The sequence below is a fragment of the Bombina bombina genome, chromosome 6 (assembly GCF_027579735.1).
Source record: "Bombina bombina isolate aBomBom1 chromosome 6, aBomBom1.pri, whole genome shotgun sequence".
NCBI lineage: Eukaryota > Metazoa > Chordata > Amphibia > Anura > Bombinatoridae > Bombina > Bombina bombina.
In genome coordinates, this window is record NC_069504.1 from 178,514,879 (window position 1) to 178,539,430 (window position 24,552).

Sequence of the window (24,552 nt, forward strand, 5' to 3'; positions counted from 1 at the left end):
AGTTTAGAAAATCTTCCTCTTTGTTTGTTGTCTATTCGGGGAAGCATAGGGAGCAGAAGGCTACTTTGATTTCCCTATCTTTTTGGTTAAGGAGTGTCATCCGCTTAGCTCATGAGACAGTGGGACATCGTCCTCCTGAGAGGACCGGGACCGGGAAACGAGTAGTGTATTGGGTTATAATAAACTTGATTGTTACATTTTTGCTTTTAACCTACTTTGCCGATTTCCCACGAACATTTCCCAAGTGGCTGTGAGCTTACTACCAAAGCCAACTGATTGCATTTCCAGCATTGGGGTTTTTTAAGCAAGTGTGTCGGCTCATATCTGTGAGGTTCTACTCGCTGATTCCTCTACCAGACTGGGATTCTGAAGCAGGTCTTCTGGCTCTATATTCGTGAGGATAAGCTCGCTGGACAGCTTTTAATGGTTCAGTCTGCATCTGTGGCACTTCTCAAGTGCTCTTTCTCTAGTAAGTGATTCTGTATTGTGTGTGGGGGACACGGTTACCTACGATCTCACACTATTGTGGCGCCTCCTTTTTTATCTTCCATATATCTGCAGACCGACGCTGGTGCCTATTAGTTTTGGAAGGAGTGTTTGCTGCCGCACATCCCGCAACTAAGTGGACTTTTGGAGATATTTCTATTTCCTGGATATTGAATGGGTACTACTTATATGAACTGTAGTTCCCTGGAGTGCCTTTGTATGTATCACGCTATATAATTTCAGCACTATTTTATTTTCATGTATATATGTTTTCACTCACTCGGCTAGATTTAGAGTTCGGCGGTAGCCGTCAAAACCAGCGTTAGAGGCTCCTAACGCTGGTTTTGGGCGCCCGCTGGTATTTGGAGTCAGTGATTAAAGGGTCTAACGCTCACTTTTCAGCCGCGACTTTTCCATACCGCAGATCCCCCTACGCCATTTGCGTAGCCTATCTTTTCAATGGGATCTTTCTAACGCTGGTATTTAGAGTCGTTTCTGCAGTGAGCGTTAGAGCTCTAACGACAAGATTCCAGCCGCCTGAAAATAGCAGGAGTTAAGAGCTTTCTGGCTAACGCCGGTTTATAAAGCTCTTAACTACTGTACCCTAAAGTACACTAACACCCATAAACTACCTATGTACCCCTAACCGAGCTCCCCCCCCACATCGCCGCCACTCGATTAAAATTTTTAACCCCTAATCTGCCGACCGCCACCTACGTTATACTTATGTACCCCTAATCTGCTGCCCCTAACACCGCCGACCCCTGTATTATATCTATTAACCCCTAACTTGCCCCCCACAACGTCGCCGCAAGCTACTTAAAATAATTAACCCCTAATCTTCCGACCGCAAATCGCCGCCACCTACGTTATCCCCTATGTACCCCTAATCTGCTACCCCTAACATCGCCGACCCCTATGTTATATTTATTAACCCCTAATCTGCCCCCCACAACGTCGCCGACACCTACCTACACTTATTAACCCCTAATCTGCCGAGCGGACCTGAGCGCTACTATAATAAAGTTATTAACCCTAATCCGCCTCACTAACCCTATCATAAATAGTATTAACCCCTAATCTGCCCTCCCTAACATCGCCGACACCTACCTTCAATTATTAACCCCTAATCTGCCGACCGGAGCTCACCGCTATTCTAATAAATGTATTAACCCCTAAAGCTAAGTCTAACCCTAACACTAACACCCCCCTAAGTTAAATATAATTTTTATCTAACGAAATAAATTAACTCTTATTAAATAAATAATTCCTATTTAAAGCTAAATACTTACCTGTAAAATACATCCTAATATAGCTACAATATAAATTATAATTATATTATAGCTATTTTAGGATTAATATTTATTTTACAGGCAACTTTGTAATTATTTTAACCAGGTACAATAGCTATTAAATAGTTAAGAACTATTTAATAGTTACCTAGTTAAAATAATTACAAATTTACCTGTAAAATAAATCCTAACCTAAGATATAATTAACCTAACACTACCCTATCAATAAAATAATTAAATAAACTACCTACAATTACCTACAATTAACCTAACCCATTACACTATCAACTACATTAATTAAACACAATTGCTACAAATAAATAAAATTAAATAAACTATCTAAAGTACAAAAAATAAAAAAGAACTAAGTTACAGAAAATAATAAAATATTTACAAACATAAGAAAAATATTACAACAATTTTAAACTAATTACACCTACTCTAAGCCCCCTAATAAAATAACAAAGCCCCCCAAAATAAAAAATTCCCTACCCTATTCTAAAATACAAATATTACAAGCTCTTTTACCTTACCAGCCCTGAACAGGGCCCTTTGCGGGGCATGCCCCAAGAATTTCAGCTCTTTTGCCTGTAAAAAAAAACATACTATACCCCCCCCCCCAACATTACAACCCACCACCCACATACCCCTAATCTAACCCAAACCCCCCTTAAATAAACCTAACACTACCCCCCTGATGATCTTCCTACCTTGTCTTCACCATGCCAGGTTCACCGATCCGTCCTGGCTCCAAGATCTTCATCCAAGCCAAGCGGGGGCTAGACATCCACTGAAGAAGTCCAGAAGAGGGTCCAAAGTCTTCCTCCTATCCGGCAAGAAGAGGACATCCGGACCGGCAAACATCTTCTCCAAGCGGCATCTTCTATCTTCTTCCATCCGATGACGACCGGCTCCATCTTGAAGACCTCCAGCGCGGATCCATCCTCTTCTTCCGACGACTAGACGACGAATGACGGTTCCTTTAAGGGACGTCATCCAAGATGGCGTCCCTCGAATTCCGATTGGCTGATAGGATTCTATCAGCCAATCGGAATTAAGGTAGGAATTTTCTGATTGGCTGATGGAATCAGCCAATCAGAATCAAGTTCAATCCGATTGGCTGATCCAATCAGCCAATCAGATTGAGCTCGCATTCTATTGGCTGATCGGAACAGCCAATAGAATGCGAGCTCAATCTGATTGGCTGATTGGATCAGCCAATCGGATTGAACTATATTCTGATTGGCTGATTCCATCAGCCAATCAGAAAATTCCTACCTTAATTCCGATTGGCTGATAGAATCCTATCAGCCAATCGGAATTCGAGGGACGCCATCTTGGATGACGTCCCTTAAAGGAACCGTCATTCGTCGTCTAGTCGTCGGAAGAAGAGGATGGATCCGCGCTGGAGGTCTTCAAGATGGAGCCGGTCGTCATCGGATGGAAGAAGATAGAAGATGCCGCTTGGAGAAGATGTTTGCCGGTCCGGATGTCCTCTTCTTGCCGGATAGGAGAAGACTTTGGACCCTCTTCTGGACTTCTTCAGTGGATGTCTAGCCCCCGCTTGGCTTGGATGAAGATCTTGGAGCCAGGACGGATCGGTGAACCTGGCATGGTGAAGACAAGGTAGGAAGATCATCAGGGGGTGTTAGTGTTAGGTTTATTTAAGGGGGGTTTGGGTTAGATTAGGGGTATGTGGGTGGTGGGTTGTAATGTTGGGGGGGGGGGGTATAGTATGTTTTTTTTTACAGGCAAAAGAGCTGAAATTCTTGGGGCATGCCCCGCAAAGGGCCCTGTTCAGGGCTGGTAAGGTAAAAGAGCTTGTAATATTTGTATTTTAGAATAGGGTAGGGAATTTTTTTATTTTGGGGGGCCTTTGTTATTTTATTAGGGGGCTTAGAGTAGGTGTAATTAGTTTAAAATTGTTGTAATATTTTTCTTATGTTTGTAAATATTTTATTATTTTCTGTAACTTAGTTCTTTTTTATTTTTTGTACTTTAGATAGTTTATTTAATTATTTTATTGTAGCAATTGTGTTTAATTAATTTATTGATAGTGTATTGTTAGGTTAATTGTAGGTAATTGTAGGTAGTTTATTTAATTATTTTATTGATAGGGTAGTGTTAGGTTTAATTATATCTTAGGTTAGGATTTATTTTACAGGTAAATTTGTAATTATTTTAACTAGGTAACTATTAAATAGTTCTTAACTATTTAATAGCTATTGTACCTGGTTAAAATAATTACAAAGTTTGCCTGTAAAATAAATATTAATCCTAAAATAGGTATAATATAATTATAATTTATATTGTAGCTATATTAGGATTTATTTTACAGGTAAGTATTTAGCTTTAAATAGGAATTATTTTATTTAATAAGAGTTAATTTATTTCGTTAGATAAAAATTATATTTAACTTAGGGGGGTGTTAGTGTTAGGGTTAGACTTAGCTTTAGGGGTTAATACATTTATTAGAATAGCGGTGAGCTCCGGTCGGAAGATTAGGGGTTAATAATTGAAGGTAGGTGTCGGCGATGTTAGGGAGGGCAGATTAGGGGTTAATACTATTTATGATAGGGTTAGTGAGGCGGGATTAGGGGTTAATAACTTTATTATAGTAGCGCTCAGGTCCGCTCGGCAGATTAGGGGTTAATAAGTGTAGGTAGGTGTCGGCGACGTTGTGGGCGGCAGATTAGGGGTTAATAATTGAAGGTAGGTGTCGGCGATGTTAGGGCAGCAGATTAGGGGTACATAGGGATAACGTAGGTGGCGGCGGTTTACGGAGCGGCAGATTAGGGGTTAAAAGTGTAATGCAGGGGTCAGCGATAGCCGGGGGCGGCAGATTAGGGGTTAATAAGTGTAAGGTTAGGGGTGTTTAGACTCGGGGTACATGTTAGGGTGTTAGGTGCAGACTTAGGAGGTGTTTCCCCATAGGAAACAATGGGGCTGCGTTAGGAGCTGAACGCTGCTTTTTTGCAGGTGTTAGGTTTTTTTTCAGCTCAAACAGCCCCATTGTTTCCTATGGAGAAAAACGTGCTCGTGCACGTTTTTGATGCCGGCCGCGTCCGTAAGCAACTCTGGTATCGAGAGTTGCATTTGCGGTAAAAATGCTCTACGCTCCTTTTTTGGAGCCTAACGCAGCATTTGTTTGAACTCTCGATACCAGAGTTAAATTTATGGTGCGGCCAGAAAAAAACCCGCGGAGCGTTAACAGCCCTTTTACCGCCGAACTCTAAATCTAGCCGACTGTGATTTTATAGTTATACAATTTCAGCCATTCATTGTTGCTGGATACTTTTACACGATTATATCACATATATACTTTTATTCTCATATTTAAGATTTGAGATATACACCTATTCCTGTATTTAAAGGCATTTTTTATTTTATCACGTATTGCAATTAGGCGCCTTCATCCTTTTTCACGTTATAATGTCAAAATTAAACTTTTATCATCCATATAGTGCATGCAATTGTAAACAACTTTTCAATTCACTTCCATTATTTAAATGCGCACAATCTTTTTTACATGCACACTTTCTGAGGCACCAGCTCCTACAGACATGTGCAAGAATTCACAGTATATAAGTTTATGCATTTTGTGATTGGCTTTTGGCTGTCACATTATGCTGGAGGAAGAAAAAAATGTAACTATGAAATTTGTCTGAAAGAAAATCTGCTCATTTTAATTCTATATTAAGTTATTTTTGCATTGTCTTTTTACTATGCATTTGTTGATTATGAAATTCTACTGTATTTAATGATCCTTAATTAAAATCACTCTGAATGTTTGACCACAGGAATGTTAGAGAAAAACTTTCCTATCTCTCCATTTATTTATTTTCTAAACTATTTATTTTTTAGTAGACAACCCAAGGTATTGATCTAGGTCTATTTGGTATATTTTATTCCACCGTTTCACTTCCAAATGCAATCAACTTAATTTTTTTTTTACTTTTTCCCAAACTTTGGGTTTCTCACTGAAATAATATTTACATACCGCTTGTGCAGTCATAACACAAATGGTTGCAAAAGCTTCTCTGGAATCCCCTTTGTTCAGAAATAGCAGACACGTATGACTTTACCATGACTTTTTGGTAATTAGAAGATTATTTGCAGCTGTACACCACACTTCTAATATTCCTGGCAGTGAAGTGGTTCATCAGTTAGCCTGTAAGGTTAATTTTATACCCCCCCCCACCTGACACTTCCTCCCTGATCCCTCCCAAACAGCTCTCTTCGCTCCCTCACCATCTTAGGTACTGGCAGACACTCTGCCAGGATGCAGTTTTTGGGCATTTTTTTTAGTTTTTTGTGTGTGTTTTTTTCTATTATAGGGATCCCTCCCACCTCCCTGATACCTCCTAAAAATCTCTCTAACCCTCCCCCCTCTCACTAGATGTTGCCATCTTAGGTATAGGCAGCTGTCTGCCAGTACCCAGTTTGTAGTATTTTTCTTAATTTGTTTTTAATTGTTTAGTGTCACTGTCTGTATCTGCAATCTTCCTTCATATAGTAATCAAAGAACGATCAGTCTGCCTTTGACTGCCGTCCTCACTGTCAAAACTGACAGCAAAGCGGCAACATGAGAGAGAAGGTTGAACGTAATTACTTATCAACAGGGTAAAAAGTGTCCTGTGACGTAGTGCCTATGTCTAATAGGCTTAAGGTGTTCATGTGCCTTTAAGTGAATGGATGTTTTTATTCTGTGTTTATAAGCTTTCTCTGTTTTGGACATTAAAGAAATAGCTCTTATATTTTAATGCAGAGTTAAATGTGCACGTCATGAGTTGAGTATGTTCGGAAACTACAACCTACAGTTAGTCACACTAGGCAGCTATTAACAACAATGTATCAATTTTCTTATTACCTTCTCCTTTCCCATTGGCTGCTATTTTTCCACCCTGTGTTGGTCTGTGAAAACACCTGTTTACAAATAGGTATTCTTCCATTTAACCCATCGTAATGTAGGAAATACAAATACTTGGCAGGAATTAGAATACAGTTGCTAAGAGACAAAAAATAGCATGTTTTAGAAATATGATTTTTGGATTCTAAAAGATTGGAATATGTTCTTCAGATGTTAATCTTACTCATACTAAGCTGATCTTTCCAGGACTGTCTGGAAATCCTGTGTAGCCACTTTGGGCTGGAACCTGAAAGACAAGATAACTGGGACCGGACAGTGCGTGATGTGGCAACGGATGACTGCAAACACCTCCTAGAGAAACTGAGTGAGTTTTCAGCTATCCTTATTACTTTCCTTTATTTTATGGTTGGACCATGATTTGCTGCATTTGTGTGAATTTGGGATTTTTTCAACCTTTATAAAACACCCTTGTCACACAGATGGTGAAGGTCAGGGGACAAACTATCATTGGTGTAGTGGCACTAGGATCCAAATGCTGGGGGCCCATTTCAGCCAACCTGTACATAGGCATGTGCAGAATGCGTACAATCCTAATGCAGGGGAGCCTTTTATTAGCGCAGTTTGCAGGTCAATTTATCTATCTGTATTTATGTATGTCTGTCTATCATATATCTATCTATCTTTATCTATCATATATCTATCTGTCGGTCTATCTGTCTTTTATATATCTATCTGTCTTATCATATACAGTATCTATCTGTCATCTGTCTGTCTATCAAATATCTATCTGTCATCTATCGGTCTATCAAATATCTATCTGTCATCTGGCTGTCTGTCTATCATATATCTATCTGTCATCTGGCTGGCTGTCTAGCATATCTATCTGTCATCTGTCTGTCTGTCTATCATATATCTATCTGTCATCTGGCTGGCTGTCTAGCATATCTATCTGTCATCTGTCTGTCTGTCTATCATATATCTATCTGTCATCTGGCTGTCTGTTTATCATTCTATCTATATACTCAAAATCCTTATTCAGAGTAGCATGTATATTATTACTATGCTTACCACTGAGTTTTGCACCAGGGCCCTCTGTTGAGTAGGTCCGCTACTGGTGAAAGTGCTGCCTGTGCTTTTCCAAGAATTCCCCAGTAATGCAAGTTGCTGCCCTCTGCCTAAATATGTACAGGAGAGCATGTCCTTTTCTACGTCTTGTAACTCCTTTACCATTTCAGAATTATGTACAATAACTTTTTAAAATTAAATAAGGTAATTTATTTATAAACGACAACATTGGTTTAAACTGATAGAATATATAGGGGACTATTTATAAAAGTGCGAGCAAACATGATGCGATGTAGCGTATCATGTCCACTGCACATCGATAAATGCCAACAGCATATGCTTTCTGCCTTTATCATTGTACAAGCAGTTCTTGTGAACTGTTCGTGCAATGCTGCCGCCTGCAGATGACCGCTAGCAGGGGGTGTCAATCAGGATTGATATCCGCAACCTCAGAGCAGATGGACAAATTATGGAGCCTGAAGGTTTGTGCGGAAACAGGAGCATTAAGGTCCATTCAGAGCTTGATAATTCGGCCCCATAGGGTATTTGTTTGCAGGGTTAGTAAATTATATTTTATTGATCAATCTGGCATCAACTTAAATCTTAAAGGGGCATGGATTTAGTGCATCTTTTTTTTATTAATGGCAGCAGTTGGCAAGCTTTTTAAAATGTATTTATTTTTTTACAACAAAAAAAAGCAGTTATCAGGTTTTTTTTCTGGCTCTGCTTTTTGGGTTCCTTTTTTTATAGGAGTCTTATGGCAATACTGCCAGAGGCTGTACTGGACAAGCCTTTCGCTACAGTGGTAATGTAGCTATGTTTATTGCCAAGGAAGTGCTATCATGTTTGTTGTTATGTATTATTGGGTATTTCGTACACTTTACTGTACCCATAATGCATATGTAGTAGTGCTACAATACAGCATCTGACTGGCTGAAACATAACAGCTTATTTCTTTGTGATGAGTGTTGTATTGCAGTTTGTTACAGCCCTCTCTGATATCCAAAGTGTTAATCCTAACTTTAACACTAACCTTAAAGGGACAGTTAACACCAAAATTGTTATTGTTTAAAAAGGTAAATAATGCCTTTACCACTCATTCCCCAGCTTTGCACAGCCAACATTATTATATTAAAATACTTTATAACATATAAGGCAAAGAATCTGTAGAAACAGAAAGGGGGTGGAGCGCAACCAAGGGAAAACACACTGATCTAAGTGCAGATTAAAAACACCTTTTCACTTTAATCAAAACAGTAAAAACATCAGGATGTACACTTACAAACTTCACCCTCAAACATATGAGGTATGTGCTGGCACTCTGTATAAGTTGTCCAAAACACGGATAAACTGGATACTGTGTAGTCAAAAGTGTTTGTATCCCACTACGAGAGTTTCACTTAGCGCACTGTGAATGTATAAATGTCCGGGTAAGGATGTCCCTTTATAACTTATAAATAGCACTGAAAATCAAAGCTCCAATATCACAGTGCAAATACAGGTAGGGCCGTGATACAACTCAGGGTAACAAACTGTAAACGTTGGGAGGCGGTAGATACAGTGGCAGCGCGGTCCTATGATTGTAGCCGGCTGAAGGAAACGCCGCTGCACACAATGCTAACCTGATCCTCCGTCAAAGAGATGGGCGTGGCCTTACGCGTTTCGCTGGGCTCCTCCCAGCTTCGTCAGAGGCAATGCCCATCTACTCTGCTGACGTATCTTATATGGGGAGTACTGAAACATTTTTTAGCCAATGGTGGCTTCCCTTAGGTGACAAACCCTCCATACATGGTAACTGTGGACGGACCTGTTCAGAATATATACATTATACATAGAACATTAAAGGACCGTATTTTGCATATGCATGAGTATCAATTTTAAAAACAAGCTATAAGACTTCTATAATGGATATAAACATATATCCACATATAAAAATATGAAACATAGCTAGCAAAACACATAAAAAATAAGAGCATAGCTGGTTTTACATGTCATTAAATTTTTTATTTTATATTCATTGTCGTTTCTTAGGATCCCAAAAGTTTTATTATGTGGATCTTGGTGAGCGCAACATTTGCAGTTTTTTCTGCCACATTTGAAAAAGCCGTATGTATGTCTCTGTAACCATGGATCCTTACCAGCAGGTCTCAACATACTTGGACTGATCTTATTCTTAATGTTGATATTCCTCTTAAATACTACCTGACCTTGTTCATTAATAGAATCCCTCAAAATTGGGTCCTGCATAAGTATGGGCCAGTGTCTTTTTATAGCTTTCTCTATCTCTCTAGAGGCTCTATTATACCTAGTAACCAGTTGTATATTCCTCTTTTATTTTTTCTTCCCTTGTTTATTCCTTGATGCATATAGTTGTTTTGTCTTTTCACACACTACCTTCCCTTTCACAAGTGAGTTCCTATCCATCTTGCCTACTCTTTCCTGAGTGTCCACTAGCATTGCTTCAGGGTAGCCTTTTGCCAAAAATCTGTTTTTAATTATTTCTGCTTCTGGTAGGAAATCAGTATCTTTGGCACAATTTCGCCTGGCCCTCTGAAACTGTCCAAAAGGGATGTTTCTTTTCCATTTATCGTGGTGCCCACTATGGGCATGTAAATACCCATTGGTGTCCGTGGGCTTTCTGTATAGACTAGTGTATATATTTGATCCCTCTTTTATTAGTTCTAGATCAAGAAACGTGACTTTTTCAAAATTGAACTCCATGGTAAATTTTAGATTCATTACATTTTTGTTTACATATTCCAGGAACAGTCTAATTCCTTCAACAGGGCCCTGCCACACTATCAGAATGTCATCTATGTATCGATGCCATCTTATTATGTGGTGTTTATGTGGATTCTCCTTATTAAAGATGAACAGGTCCTCCCACCACCCCATATAGAGGTTCGCAAAATTGGGGGCGAATTTGGTCCCCATTGCGGTCCCTCTTTTCTGTAGGAGGTACCTGTTTTCGAATAAGAAATAGTTCCTGGTCAGAATGAAATCCATTGCTGAATCCAAGAAACTACTCTGTATTCCATTTATATATCCACTTTTCTCCAGGAAGTATTTTACAGCTGTTATACCTAGAGAATGTGGGATGGATGTGTACAATGCGCACACATCCATCGTTATCCATATGTAATCCTCTTTCCACTCCAAACCCTCAACCAGCTCTAATAAGTGTGGTGTGTCCCTCACGTAGGACCTCAAACACGGTACCATGGGTTTCAGTATGACATCCACATACTCAGACAACCTGGTGGTGAGTCCCCCTATCCCCGATACAATAGGCCTACCTGGAGGATCGGTAAGGCCTTTATGAATCTTTGGTAAATGATAAAATATCGGTAGGACAGGGTTCTCCACCACCAGGTAGTCAAATTCAGTTTTAGTTAAAACACCTTTCTTTTTACCATCTCTAATAAGATTCTCATATTCATTCAAAAATATCTTAGTGGGATTTTTATCTAGAGTAGAGTAAGTATCTGTATCTGACAAAAGGCGAACTGCTTCCTTAATGTACTCCTGTCTACTCTGTACCACAATACCGCCGCCTTTATCGGCGTTGCAAATGATGATACTTCTATCTTCACTAAGACTTTTAAGAGCACATAATTCTAATCTGGAAAGGTTGCCCTTCCCATATTGCAATCGTTTCTTCTTATCAATCTTGTTTTTATTACAGATTTCTCTAATTTCTTTATCCATTAGAGATTCAAAAACTGGTATACAGTAACCCTTAGACTGTGTTGGATAAAACGAGGATTTTTTCTTCAATGAGCTATGGTTCATAGGTATAGTTTTAGCTTCATTCTCTAGGTCTTGTAAAATCTCAAGTACTTCTCCCTCATTAATTTCATTTAAAACATGATTCTCTAATTCCAGACTTTCCAGGACTAAAAGGGATTCATCCCCCTGTTTCTCACCTTCAATACCCATATGTTGACCTTCCTTTAGTTGGAAGTGTCTGGTGAGTGTAAGCTTCCTCACTAATTTTTTCAAATCAATGAATAATTCAAAATCATTAGGGACCATATCTGGTGAGAAGGAGAGTCCTTTTTCTAGGAGTTTCTCTTCCTCCCTGGTCAGCACTCTTTCTGAAATGTTAAAAATCTTCTGTCCATGTGTTTTCAATATTGCTTGTCTCTCCCTTTTTTGTTCTTTGATTCGACATACCACCCCTCCTCTACATCCCCTTCTTCGTACTCTATTCCTCTTTTGGGATTTCTGTTCCCCTCGTGTGGTGGGTCTCTGGGGTGTATGTCTAAAAACCGGTCCTGTACTTGATCTCTTCTGAATGGAAAGTATCCCCCCATATCTTTTGGTTGATCTCTATTTTGGTTCTTATTGGGGCCATTCTCACCCTTTTTGTGATTATTATTCCCCCAGATATTTTTATTATTTTTATTATTGTTACTTTGAGGGTAATAACCCTCTTGAGTCCTCTCTTTTGGTATAGCTCCCATATTTTTTGGGCTATTCCTATTAGACCCAAACCTATTTCTCCAATTTCCACTCTGAGGACTGTCTCTCCACTCATTACCTTTAGAGTTCTGTCCCCTATATGTGTCATGGGTGTCTCTATCTTTTTTCTGGTCACTTTTCATCTGGCTCCTATTTTTATTATTATAATTATTTTTACGCTGTTGTTTTGGTTGTCCATTAATGTGAAAATGTCTACTATCAAAGGGTCTATTCGAATCATCCCCTCTATCTTTTTTCTGGTCACTTTTCATCTGGTTCCTATTTTTATTATTATAATTATTTTTACGCTGTTGTTTTGGTTGTCCATTAATGTGAAAATGTCTACTATCAAAGGGTCTATTCGAATCATCCCCTCTCTCAGTTTCTCCCTGTCCTGTAACCTCAGAATTTGTTTTTACATTTTGACTTTCTTGCTCTTGTCCCCCATACAGGGCATGATATAATTTTTTCTTTTTATTTTTTATAAGTTCAGACTCAAAATGTTTCAGGGATGTACGGTTCCTATTATCTAATTCAATGTATAACACATCCTCCTTATATTCATTAATAATTGTTTCAATCTGCCTAATCTCCTCAGTCAGTTTCTGTACCTTTTTGTCCCTGTACTTTTTTAAGATAAGATATAAACTTCCTGGAACATTCATCCATTGCTTCCTCCCACTCACTGTGATATTCGACTTCATCTAACTCAAAAATATTGGCTTTATATAATTTTAGCCCTTTGGGAATAATCCCATATTTTTCAAAATTTTCGAGTGTGATCAAGTCATACCAACAGTTAATCTGTGATTTACACAATCTCTCCAATCTACGAAACAGGATTTTAGGATCTCTTTCTTCTCCTTCTTTTTCTAATGTGGATAATAATCTACTCCTTGTAGTTGGGTCAAAGTAATTGCCAAAGCTATCTGAGGTAGCCATTAATATAAAAATCTAAAATAAATTAAAAAATATATACACACACTTAAAATTGCAACTAAACGTGCGGCTGCTATACCTTCAACAAACACCAAAAAACGGGGTGTGTCTGGAAGGGAACCAAACAGTAACCAACCAAAAACACCCTCACAGTAAAGAAATACTGTATAATATACAATATTAAGGTAGCGCCACACAGCAATCTAAGGGTTACTGTATACCAGTTTTTGAATCTCTAATGGATAAAGAAATTAGAGAAATCTGTAATAAAAACAAGATTGATAAGAAGAAACAATTGCAATATGGGAAGGGCAACCTTTCCAGATTAGAATTATGTGCTCTTAAAAGTCTTAGTGAAGATAGAAGTATCATCATTCGCAATGCCGATAAAGGCGGCGGTATTGTGGTACAGAGTAGACAGGAGTACATTAAGGAAGCCGTTCGCCTTTTGTCAGATACAGATACTTACTGTACTCTAGATAAAAATCCCACTAAGATATTTTTGAATGAATATGAGAATCTTATTAGAGAGGGTAAAAAGAAAGGTGTTTTAACTAAAACTGAATTTGACTACCTGGTGGTGGAGAACCCTGTCCTACCGATATTTTATCATTTACCAAAGATTCATAAAGGCCTTACCGATCCTCCAGGTAGGCCTATTGTATCGGGGATAAGGGGACTCACCACCAGGTTGTCTGAGTATGTGGATGTCATACTGAAACCCATGGTACCGTGTTTGAGGTCCTACGTGAGGGACACACCACACTTATTAGAGCTGGTTGAGGGTTTGGAGTGGAAAGAGGATTACATATGGATAACGATGGATGTGTGCGCATTGTACACATCCATCCCACATTCTCTAGGTATAATAGCTGTAAAATACTTCCTGGAGAAAAGTGGATATATAAATGGAATACAGAGTAGTTTCTTGGAGTCAGCAATGGATTTCATTCTGACAAGGAACTATTTCTTATTCGAAAACAGGTACCTCCTACAGAAAAGAGGGACCGCAATGGGGACCAAATTCGCCCCCAATTTTGCGAACCTCTACATGGGGTGGTGGGAGGACCTGTTCATCTTTAATAAGGAGAATCCACATAAACACCACATAATAAGATGGCATTGATACATAGATGACATTCTGATAGTGTGGCAGGGCCCTGTTGAAGGAATTAGACTGTTCCTGGAATATGTAAACAAGAATGTAATGAATCTAAAATTTACCATGGAGTTCAATTTTGAAAAAGTCACGTTTCTTGATCTAGAACTAATAAAAGAGGGATCAAGTATATACACTAGTCTATACAGAAAGCCCACGGACACCAATGGGTATTTACATGCCCATAGTGGGCACCACGATAAATGGAAAAGAAACATCCCTTTTGGACAGTTTCAGAGGGCCAGGCGAAATTGTGCCAAAGATACTGATTTCCTACGAGAAGCAGAAATAATTAAAAACAGATTTTTGGCAAAAGGCTACCCTGAAGCAATGCTAGTGGACACTCAGGAAAGAGTAGGCAAGATGGATAGGAACTCACTTGTGAAAGGGAAGGTAGTGTGTGAAAAAACAAAACAACTATATGCATCAAGGAATAAACAAAGGAAGAAAAAAGGAATATACAACTGGTTACTAGGTATAATAGAGCCTCTAGAGAGATAGAGAAAGCTATAAAAAGACACTGGCCCATACTTATGCAGGACCCAATTTTGAGGGATTCTATTAATGAACAAGGTCAGGTAGTATTTAAGAGGAATATCAACATTAAGAATAAGATCAGCCCAAGTATGTTGAGACCTGCTGGTAAGGATCCATGGTTACAGAGACATACATACGGCTTTTTTAAATGTGGCAGAAAAAAATGCAAATGCTGCGCTCACCAAGATCCACATAATAAAACTTTTGGGATCCTAAGAAACGACAATGAATATAAAATAAAAAATTTAATGACATGTAAAACCAGCTATGTGGTATATCTCCTGAGGTGCTCCTGCGACAAAATTTACGTTGGGCGTACTAAACGCCAGATAGAAACGAGGTTCGGGGAGCACCTCAGGAATATAGAAAATGGGCTAGATAGTCATGGCTATCAGCACATTTTTTAGATTGTCACAATAGGGACAGTACAGGGTTAACTGTAGTTGCCATTGAACATATCAGGAACAGAGTGAGGGGAGGGGACCGCCTCCTGGAGTTGAGGAAACGGGAGACGTATTGGATCCATAGACTGGGGTCTATGGGTCCAGACGGTCTTAACCGTGATATTGATCTAGCAGCCTTTTTGGACACCTAGTAGAGGTGTACTTTTTTGCCTGCACAGATTATCTCTCATATTATAAGTAGTTTATTTTTGAGCTTGTTATACATTTATCATAGTGAGAGGCTTTCTTTTAGGTATGTTAGATAAACATGTCTCTTTTTTATAACAACATTTTTTTTATATCAGGTTTTATTGGTTTCGATTTTGATATTTATGCTCTTATTTTTGATGTGTTTTGCTAGCTATGTTTCATATTTTTATATGTGGATATATGTTTATATCCATTATAGAAGTCTTATAGCTTGTTTTTAAAATTGATACTCATGCATATGCAAAATACGGTCCTTTAATGTTCTATGTATAATGTATATAATCTGAACAGGTCCGTCCACAGTTACCATGTATGGAGGGTGTGTCACCTAAGGGAAGCCACCATTGGCTAAAAAATGTTTCAGTACTCCCCATATAAGATACGTCAGCAGAGTAGATGGGCATTGCCTCTGACGAAGCTGGGAGGAGCCCAGCGAAACGCGTAAGGCCATGCCCATCTCTTTGACGGAGGATCAGGTTAGCATTGTGTGCAGCGGCGTTTCCTTCAGCCGGCTACAATCATAGGACCGCGCTGCCACTGTATCTACCGCCTCCCAACATTTACAGTCTGTTACCCTGAGTTGTATCACGGCCCTACCTGTATTTGCACTGTGATATTGGAGCTTTGATTTTCAGTGCTATTTATAAGTTATAAAGGGACATCCTTACCCCGGACATTTATACATTCACAGTGGGCTAAGTGGAACTCTCGTAGTGGGATACAAACACTTTTGACTACACAGTATCCAGTTTATCCGTGTTTTGGACAACTTATACAGAGTGCCAGCACATACCTCATATGTTTGAGGGTGAAGTTTGTAAGTGTACATCCTGATGTTTTTACTGTTTTGATTAAAGTGAAAAGGTGTTTTTAATCTGCACTTAGATCAGTGTGTTTTCCCTTGGTTGCGCTCCACCCCCTTTCTGTTTCTACAGATTCTTTGCCTACATATCCACACTTCACGGAGATCACACCAGTGATTGGAAGGGAGCTGCACCGCAAACACACGCATTCAAACAAGGACTCTTTAAAAGGGAAGTTTGAACTTTATGTTTCTTTTTTCAAATATTGGAATTACTTTTTAAAGGGGACTATATCATATGATTCTCTGATCTTTCAAATTGTCCGGTTGATTGTTTATATTTTGGCTAATTTTGTGAACTGTTTATCAATTACTACACTGTATTATATGTGGTGTTTTACTATCTATATTCATTGCTGTGTGGCGCTACCTTAATATTGTATATTATACAGTATTTATAACATATAAACCTCTAAATTTCTGCCGGTTTCTAAGCCACTACAGACAGCCTCTTATCACAAGCTTTTTTATTTGCTTTTCACAACAGGAGACTGCTTGTTCATGTGGCCCATATAGATAACATTTATCTTATGCCCGTGGGTTGTGCATAACACAGCACTAATTGGCTAAAATGCAAGTCAATAGATAAATAAAAAGTAATGTGATCAGGGGTAGGAATGGGCGAATGTTTCTAAAAATTTGAAATTTAAAACAAATCTTTATACATTCGTTCGTTTTAATTAAATTTCGAATGTTTATATAACATTCTAACATTCTATTTTCAAATTTTCATTTCAGAATTTTTAAATAAAATTTGAAAATATTCGTTAGAATAATAGAATGTTTAGCTATGCATTCATTCAATTTCGAAATGTAATATTCGAATTTGAATGTGACATTCAAATTCGAAATAGTATTTCTAGTCTACAACTGTGTTTAATAAATGTAATATTCGAATTCGAATGCTACATTCGAAAGTCACATTCTAATTCGAAATAGTATTTCTAGTCTAATACTGTGTTTTTTAAATGTAATATTCGAATTCGAATGCTACATTCAAAAGTCACATTCGAATTTGAAATAGTATTTCTAGTCTAATACTGTGTTTTTTAAATGTAATATTCGAATTTGAATGTGACATTCGAATTTGAATGTGACATTCGAATTGGAAATAGTATTTCTAGTCTAATACTGTGTTTTATAAATGTAATATTCAAATTCGAATGTGATATTCGATTCAAATGTGATATTAGATTCGAATGTGATATTCGATTCGAATGTGATATTCGATTCGAATGTGATATTCGATTCGAATGTGATATTCAATTCGAATGTGATATTTGATTTGAATGTGACATTCGAATTTGAAATAGTGTTTCTAGTCTACAATTGTGTTTTATAAATGTAATATTCAAATTCGAAAGTGACATTCAAATTCGAAAGTGACATTCAAATTCGAATGTGACATTTGAAAACTGTAAATAATATTCGAAAATCAAATTTTTAAGAATATTCATTCTTATCAACATTCTATTATGTAAATCGAATTTCTACAATAACATTTGTTCTAACATTCGAATTTGAATATAAACAAATTCGCCCATCCCTAATCAGGGGGTTGTCAGAAGAGGCTTAGATACAAGGTAATCACAGAGGTAAAAAGTATATCAATAGAACCATGTTGGCTGTGCAAAACTGGAGAATGGGTAATAAAGGAAATTATCTATCTTTTTAAATAATACAATTTTGGGAGTTGTCAACACTCACGTTTAATCAATATACTGGACAGCTGCATTCTGACAAAGGAATATCAGAGGTGGTAGAGTTGAAATCTCGCCTCTTGACATTCCAGTCTTCATACTATGGTAAAAGGTGAAAAAAAGACACAATACCTAATTCAAGTACAATCAATAATGCAGAAAGGTAATGTAAGTATAAAAGAGGTCCAGTAACTTAACTTTCAGAATGGCCTACCCCTGCTTTTTTATGTAGTTAGTATCCCTCAGTGAAGAAATCAAGGGCACCTTGTGCAATACATTTGTAATGTTGTGTACACAAGAAAAGCTATATTTTAAGAATTATTTAGAGAAGAATGTCTGGGACAGTATATAAACCAGTTTTCCAAATATGCTTCTCAGGTCTCTGGTACAATTGCTCAAGCAATTTGCCCCAAAAGATTCATTTTAGGGAAAATAATTTATAGACCTCAAGAAGCCAGCAGTTGCATAGTCTAAGGGAATGGCTCTAAGGTACTAAGGAAGAAGAGACTGTTTCTGTAGAGGAATTTTGCATTTTCTTTAGTGTTCCAGTGATAATTTAAGGTTCTTTAGAGGTATTTTGAGCCCCAGGCTTTACTAATTAGATATCAAATCCTGAAAATGATATTGTTGATTTGTTTGAAAACCTTTAATATAAATATGTCCCTGGACAAAACGCAATTGAACTGTATCCCTTTAAAAATAAATGTATGTCATGTTGGCTTGCTGTAGGTTTAGTAAAGGTTTTCCATGAATTTTCTAGGACTCAGAGGAAAGAAAATTTCTGCCAGGCTTGCGGATTTGTAAAATCTGGCAGTATGGGTCTGCCATCTGTTCTGATCAATGCAACTTTAAATCTACTGTACTAATGCATTCTGTATAATTACATGTGGATGCTACAGTTCCAAGAAAGTGAAGACTGATGATTTCATAAATGAGCAAATAAATTCCACGTTTTTTTACAGATTCACTCAGGATCCCCATAAATATTTTGTTGGATGAAAATGTTCAGGTCGACTACAGCACAAATGATTTGGAAAGTGTGGACACCTGTTCCATATATATCCACAAACATACAACGTGGGATGACTTCTCCATATTAGTGAGCCGGGCTGTTCTGAACCATTTTGCCACAGTTGTCTCTGATGGATGGGAAAGCCAAGAGGAGCTGACATTCAGTAACACAACAGAATCCAGCATTGGAGCTATTAATGACCTGTCATTCAGACTAGGTACTGCGATATTGCAAATCTCATTTAGAAACACAACCCATATCCATGTGCTGTGGGTCTGATAATGTAATGTATTTTTATGCAAATATTTGTAGACAGCCCAATGCTAGCATACATAGATGCTAGCATACATAGAACAAAGGATTTACTGCGTCCTTAAAAAATAATAATTCTTTGTTAAATATATGGTAGTATTCGGCTGCATACACATCGGAAGTGTTAATCCATTTGCTCTATTTTTCTGAAGTCCTATTTGTAGGTGGGCATTACATATACCTATATTGTGTGATTTTATGCATTTTATGTGTAATATATATATATATATATATATATATATATATATATATATATATATATATAAATACATATATAATACATGTTTGAGTGTGTGTATAATATCTTTAATATTGAGTGTACTGGTAACTTTTAGTCTCTGACTAGTAAACTACAGTGATATGTCTCTAATATATATATATATATATATATATATATATATATATATATATATATATATATATATACTGTATATAGTGATAAAGCATACAATTTTAAACAACTTTTCTATGTACTACTATTATCGTATTTGCTTCATTCTGTTGGTGTCCTTTGTTGAAGGAGCAGCAATGCACTACTGGGAGCTAGCTGAACACATCAGACGAGCCAATGACAAAAGGCATATGTGTACAGCCACTAACCTGCAGCTAACTCCCTGTAGCCTACCAAATAATACCAAGAGAATGAATAGAAGTAACTAAGAAACTTTCATTTTGACTTTACTGTTCCTTTAAGTATTTATTTGTAATGTTTTGGGGTCATTGTTCTTGATTGTGCCTTGCCTGAGAAAGGAGCATAATGACTCAAACGTCACAAATAAATACTTAAGATTTTCAAGACAAGTGAGTGCTGCCCCATCTATTGTAGGAAGAAGATTACTTGGAATTTATATTTCAATGAATATATATAGCAAGCACATCTTGTAAGAGTTCTCTTTTTAGTGTGATGTTTATACACTGGATAGAACACTAACACCTAGATTATGAGTTCTGCGTTAGAGGCTGTGCGGTGCTAACGAGCAGTTTATGCTCACCGCTCACTTACAGACAGCGCTGTTTTGCTCATTACCCCACTCCAATACCAGAGCTGCTTACGTTAGCGGTAAGCTGGTGTAACATGCTTGTGCACAATTTCCCCATAGGGATCAAAGGGGAGAGCCGGCTGAAAAAAAACCTAACACCTGCAAAAAAGCAGCGTAAAGCTCCTTAACGCAGCCCCATTGATTCCTATGGGGAAATACATTTCTCTTGTAAGATGTATCGAGTCCACGGATTCATCCATACTTATGGGATATTCTCCTTCCCAACAGGAAGTGGCAGAGAGAGCACCCACAGCAGAGCTGTGTATATAGCTCCTCCCTTAGCTCCACCCCCAGTCATTTTCTCTGCCTGCTTAACTGCTAGGAAGGGTAAAGTGAGTCTCAAGCAAAAGTTTGTTATTTTAAATGGTACCGGTGTGTACTATTTACTCTCTGGCAGAAAAGGGATTTCTGCAAGGAGGATGATGATCTTAGCATTTTGTAACTAAGATCCACTGCTGTTCTCACAAGGGCTGAAGAGTACAGGAAAACTTCAGTTGAGGTAACAGTTTGCAGGCTAAACTGCATTAAGGTATGGTCAGTCTATTTTTTTCTAGACAGACTGTGTTATTTCTAGAAAAGGCTGGCAATATCCCCATGAGGGAAAGGTAAGTTGTATTCAGTAAAAGAGGAATCCAAGCTTGCATAAAGGGCTCATAGTTACTGGTGACACTGATAGGAAAAAACGTTTTGGTTCAATTGCAAATATAATGTTTTTTGAGGGACTTTAAGGGGTCTTTGTGGCTTGTTTAAGGGTTATTAACCCACATGGCTAGTTTAAGAAACACTCTGTGGTGTTTCTTTTAGGCCCCATAACATCGAGTGAGGTGGGAGGGGCCTATTTTCAGTTGCTCAGTTTATTTACCTCAGAAGCATCCAGCTACTTCTCCAGAGATTCCTGCTGTATTTGAGGACTGTAAAGAGTTTTTTTCCCCCACAAATCGTTCCTAAAGGGCAGGTAGGCACCACAGCAGAGCTGTGGCAAGGTGCTGAACGTTATTTTACCGGTTTTTTCAATCCGGTTTTTACATTAAGGGGTTAATTGTTTATTTGCATAGTGGTGCAAAGTTATTAAGGCTTTATGATGCTACTGTAAAAATTTTGTTGTGTTTACTGCTTTTTTACACAGAGTTTGTGCAGCTTTTTTTCTCTTAAAGGCACAGTACCGTTTTTGTTTAAAGTGTTATTTACTTTGATTAAAGTGTTTTCCAAGCTTGCTTGTTACATTACTAGCCTGTTTAACATGTCTGACACCAAGGAAAATCCTTGTTCTATGTGTTTAGAAGCCATTGTGGAACCCCCTCTTAGAATGTGTCCCACTTGCACTGATATGCCTATAAATTATAAAGAGCCAACCCTACTCTAAAACCCACCCAATACCCCCTTAAAAAAAACTAACACTAACCCCTTGAAGCTCACCTTACTGGGAGAAGTCTTCATCCAACCGGGCCGAAGTCCTCAACGAAGCCGGGATTTAGAGTAGGGTTGGTTGTGTGGGTGGTGGGTTTTAATGTTGGGGTGGGATTTGTAATTTTTTTACAGGTAAGAGAGCTGATTACTTTGGGGCAATGCCCCACAAAAGGCCCTTTTAATGGCTATTTGTAATTTAGTGTAGGGTAGGGCTTTTTTTATTTTGGGGGGCCTTTTTTTATATTGTTAGGGGGATTAGATTAGGTGTAATTAGTTTAAAAATCTTGTAATTTGTTTATTATTTTCTGTAATTTAGTGGGGGGGTTTTTTGTACTTTAGATAATTTTATTTAATTGTATTTAATTGTATTTAATTTAGGGAAATAATTTAATTATAGTGTAGTGTTAGGTGTAATTGTAACTTAGGTTAGGTTTTATTTTACAGGTAACTTTGTATTTATTTTAGCTAGGTAGTTATTAACTATTTAATAACTATTCTACCTAGTTAAAATAAATACAAACTTGCCTGTAAAATAAAAATAAATCCTAAGCTAGCTACAATGTAACTATTAGTTATATTGTAGCTAGCTTAGGGTTTATTTTATAGGTAAGTATTTAGTTTTAAATAGGAATTATTTAGTTAATGATAAGAATTTTTATTTAGATTTCTTTTAATTATATTTAAGTTAGGGGGCATTAGGGTTAGACTTAGATTTAGGGGTTAATAACTTTAGTATAGTGGAGGCGACGTTGGGGGCAGTAGATTAGGAGTTAATAAATGTAGGTAGGTGTCGGCGATGTTAGGGACGGCAGATTAGGGGTTAATAATATTAAAAGGGACAGTCAACCATAGAATTGTTATTGTTTTAAAAGATAGATAATCCCTTTAATACTCATTCCCCAGTTTTGCATAACCAACACAGTTATATTAATGTACTTTTTACCTTTGTGATTACCTTGTATCTAGGAACCTTCTTCCAGCCCCCTGATCACATGACTGTGACTGTTTATTATCTATTGTCTTAAATTTAGCATTGTATTGTGCTAGATCTTAAATAACTGTCTGTGCCTGAACACAGTGTTATCTATATAGCCCACGTGTACTTTCTGTCTCTTTGTGTTGAAAAGAGATTTAAAAAGCATGTGATAAGAGGCAGCCCTCAAAGGCTTAGAAATTAGCATATGAGCCTACCTATGTTTAGTTTAAACTAAGAATACCAAGAGAAAAAAGCAAATTTGATGATAAAAGTAAATTGTAAAGTCAATTAAAATTAAAAGTCCTATCTGAATAATGAAAGTTTAATTTATACTTGACTGTCCCTTTAACTAATGTTTGCGAGGCGGGAGTGCGGCGGTTTAGGGGTTAATATGTTTATTATAGTGGCGGCGATGTCCGGTTCGGCAGATTAGGGGTTCAAAATTTTATTTTAGTGTTTGCGATGTGGGAAGGCCTCTGTTTAGGGGTTAATAGGTAGTTTATGGGTGTACTTTTTAGCACTTTAGTTAAGTTTTATGCCACGACATTGTAGTGTAAAACTCTTAGCTACTGACCAGTCTTGACAGGAGAGGGTGTACCGCTCACTTTTTGGCAGACTCGTAATACCGACGCTATGCAAGTCCCATTGAAAAAAAGAGGATACACAATTTACGTAAGTGAATTTGCGGTATTTCCAAGTCTGGCCAAAAAAGTGAGCGGTACACCTGTACCTGCAAGACTCGTAATACCAGCGGGCTTTAAAAAGCAGCATTAGGACCTCTTAATGCTGCTTTTTAAACCTAACGCACAACTCGTAATCTAGCCGTAAGTGTTTATAATGGACACACTATTAATGGCGCTAACAGGGGCACTCTTCCAGGTAATTATATAACTATTATGAACTTGCAATAATGGTCCTCAAAGCAATATAACACTGGAAGTGTAATCAGGTTAATGAACACTATAATTGGATAAGAATACAAAGACTCTGTGCCCAAGATGTTATAGAGCAGAAAACGTAAAACTTAACTAAACTGTCCAGCAAAAGAAAAAAAAACGCAGGAAGACATAAAGGACCAGTAAATATTTTAGATTTGCATAAACAACAAATGCAAGATGACAAGACAATGCAATAGCACTTAATCAGAACTTCAAATGAGTAGTAGATTTTTGTTCTAACAAATTTCAAAGTTATGTCTTTTCCACTCCTCCTGTATCATGTGACAGCCATCAGCCAATCACAAATGCATATTCGTATAGTCTGTGAATTCTTGCACATGCTGTGCAATTCTCCTATGTTTTATTGCCTTTTAATAACAAATAGAACGCCAGGATCAAAGGGACATTTTAAAACTGTTAAAAATAATAAACATAATCCTGTATTCAAAGCAAAGTTTAGCCCAAAAATAATTTGCAGATGAACTTGTTATATTATTATAGTAGTTGTTTAAATATTTAAGAAATAAGTGTAAAGTTTTAACTTACATAAAGTAATCCCTTTAAACAAGCAAGTACGCCTGTTTTAATGTTATCTCCTCTACTGAGACCATTTAGAGACAATTATTGATCATAAAATGGTTATGTAGAATAGAGGAGCATTAGGCCTATCTGCAGTGTGCGCTTCCAATTCTCACAAGAATTTTAAAAAGGCTAAATTATAAGAAAAGGATAATAAATAATGAAAATATATTGAAAAGTTTATTTATTACATTTTTAATCCAAGGATAATTTAAATATGTTGTATTACATATGCAATATGCCCCTTTAAATTTCTCCATC

At 37.4% G+C, this 24,552-nt stretch overlaps 1 protein-coding gene across 1 annotated transcript in view; it reads left to right on the top strand.

Annotated features, from left to right (window-relative positions):
• The window catches only part of CTTNBP2 (cortactin binding protein 2), a 404,880-nt gene that overhangs the window by 263,661 nt on the left and 116,667 nt on the right, over positions 1-24,552 (top strand). The window contains 2 exon segments of the mRNA XM_053716684.1: positions 6,895-7,012; positions 18,990-19,256. Of these exon segments, the coding sequence (XP_053572659.1) occupies positions 6,895-7,012; positions 18,990-19,256 (385 nt within the window).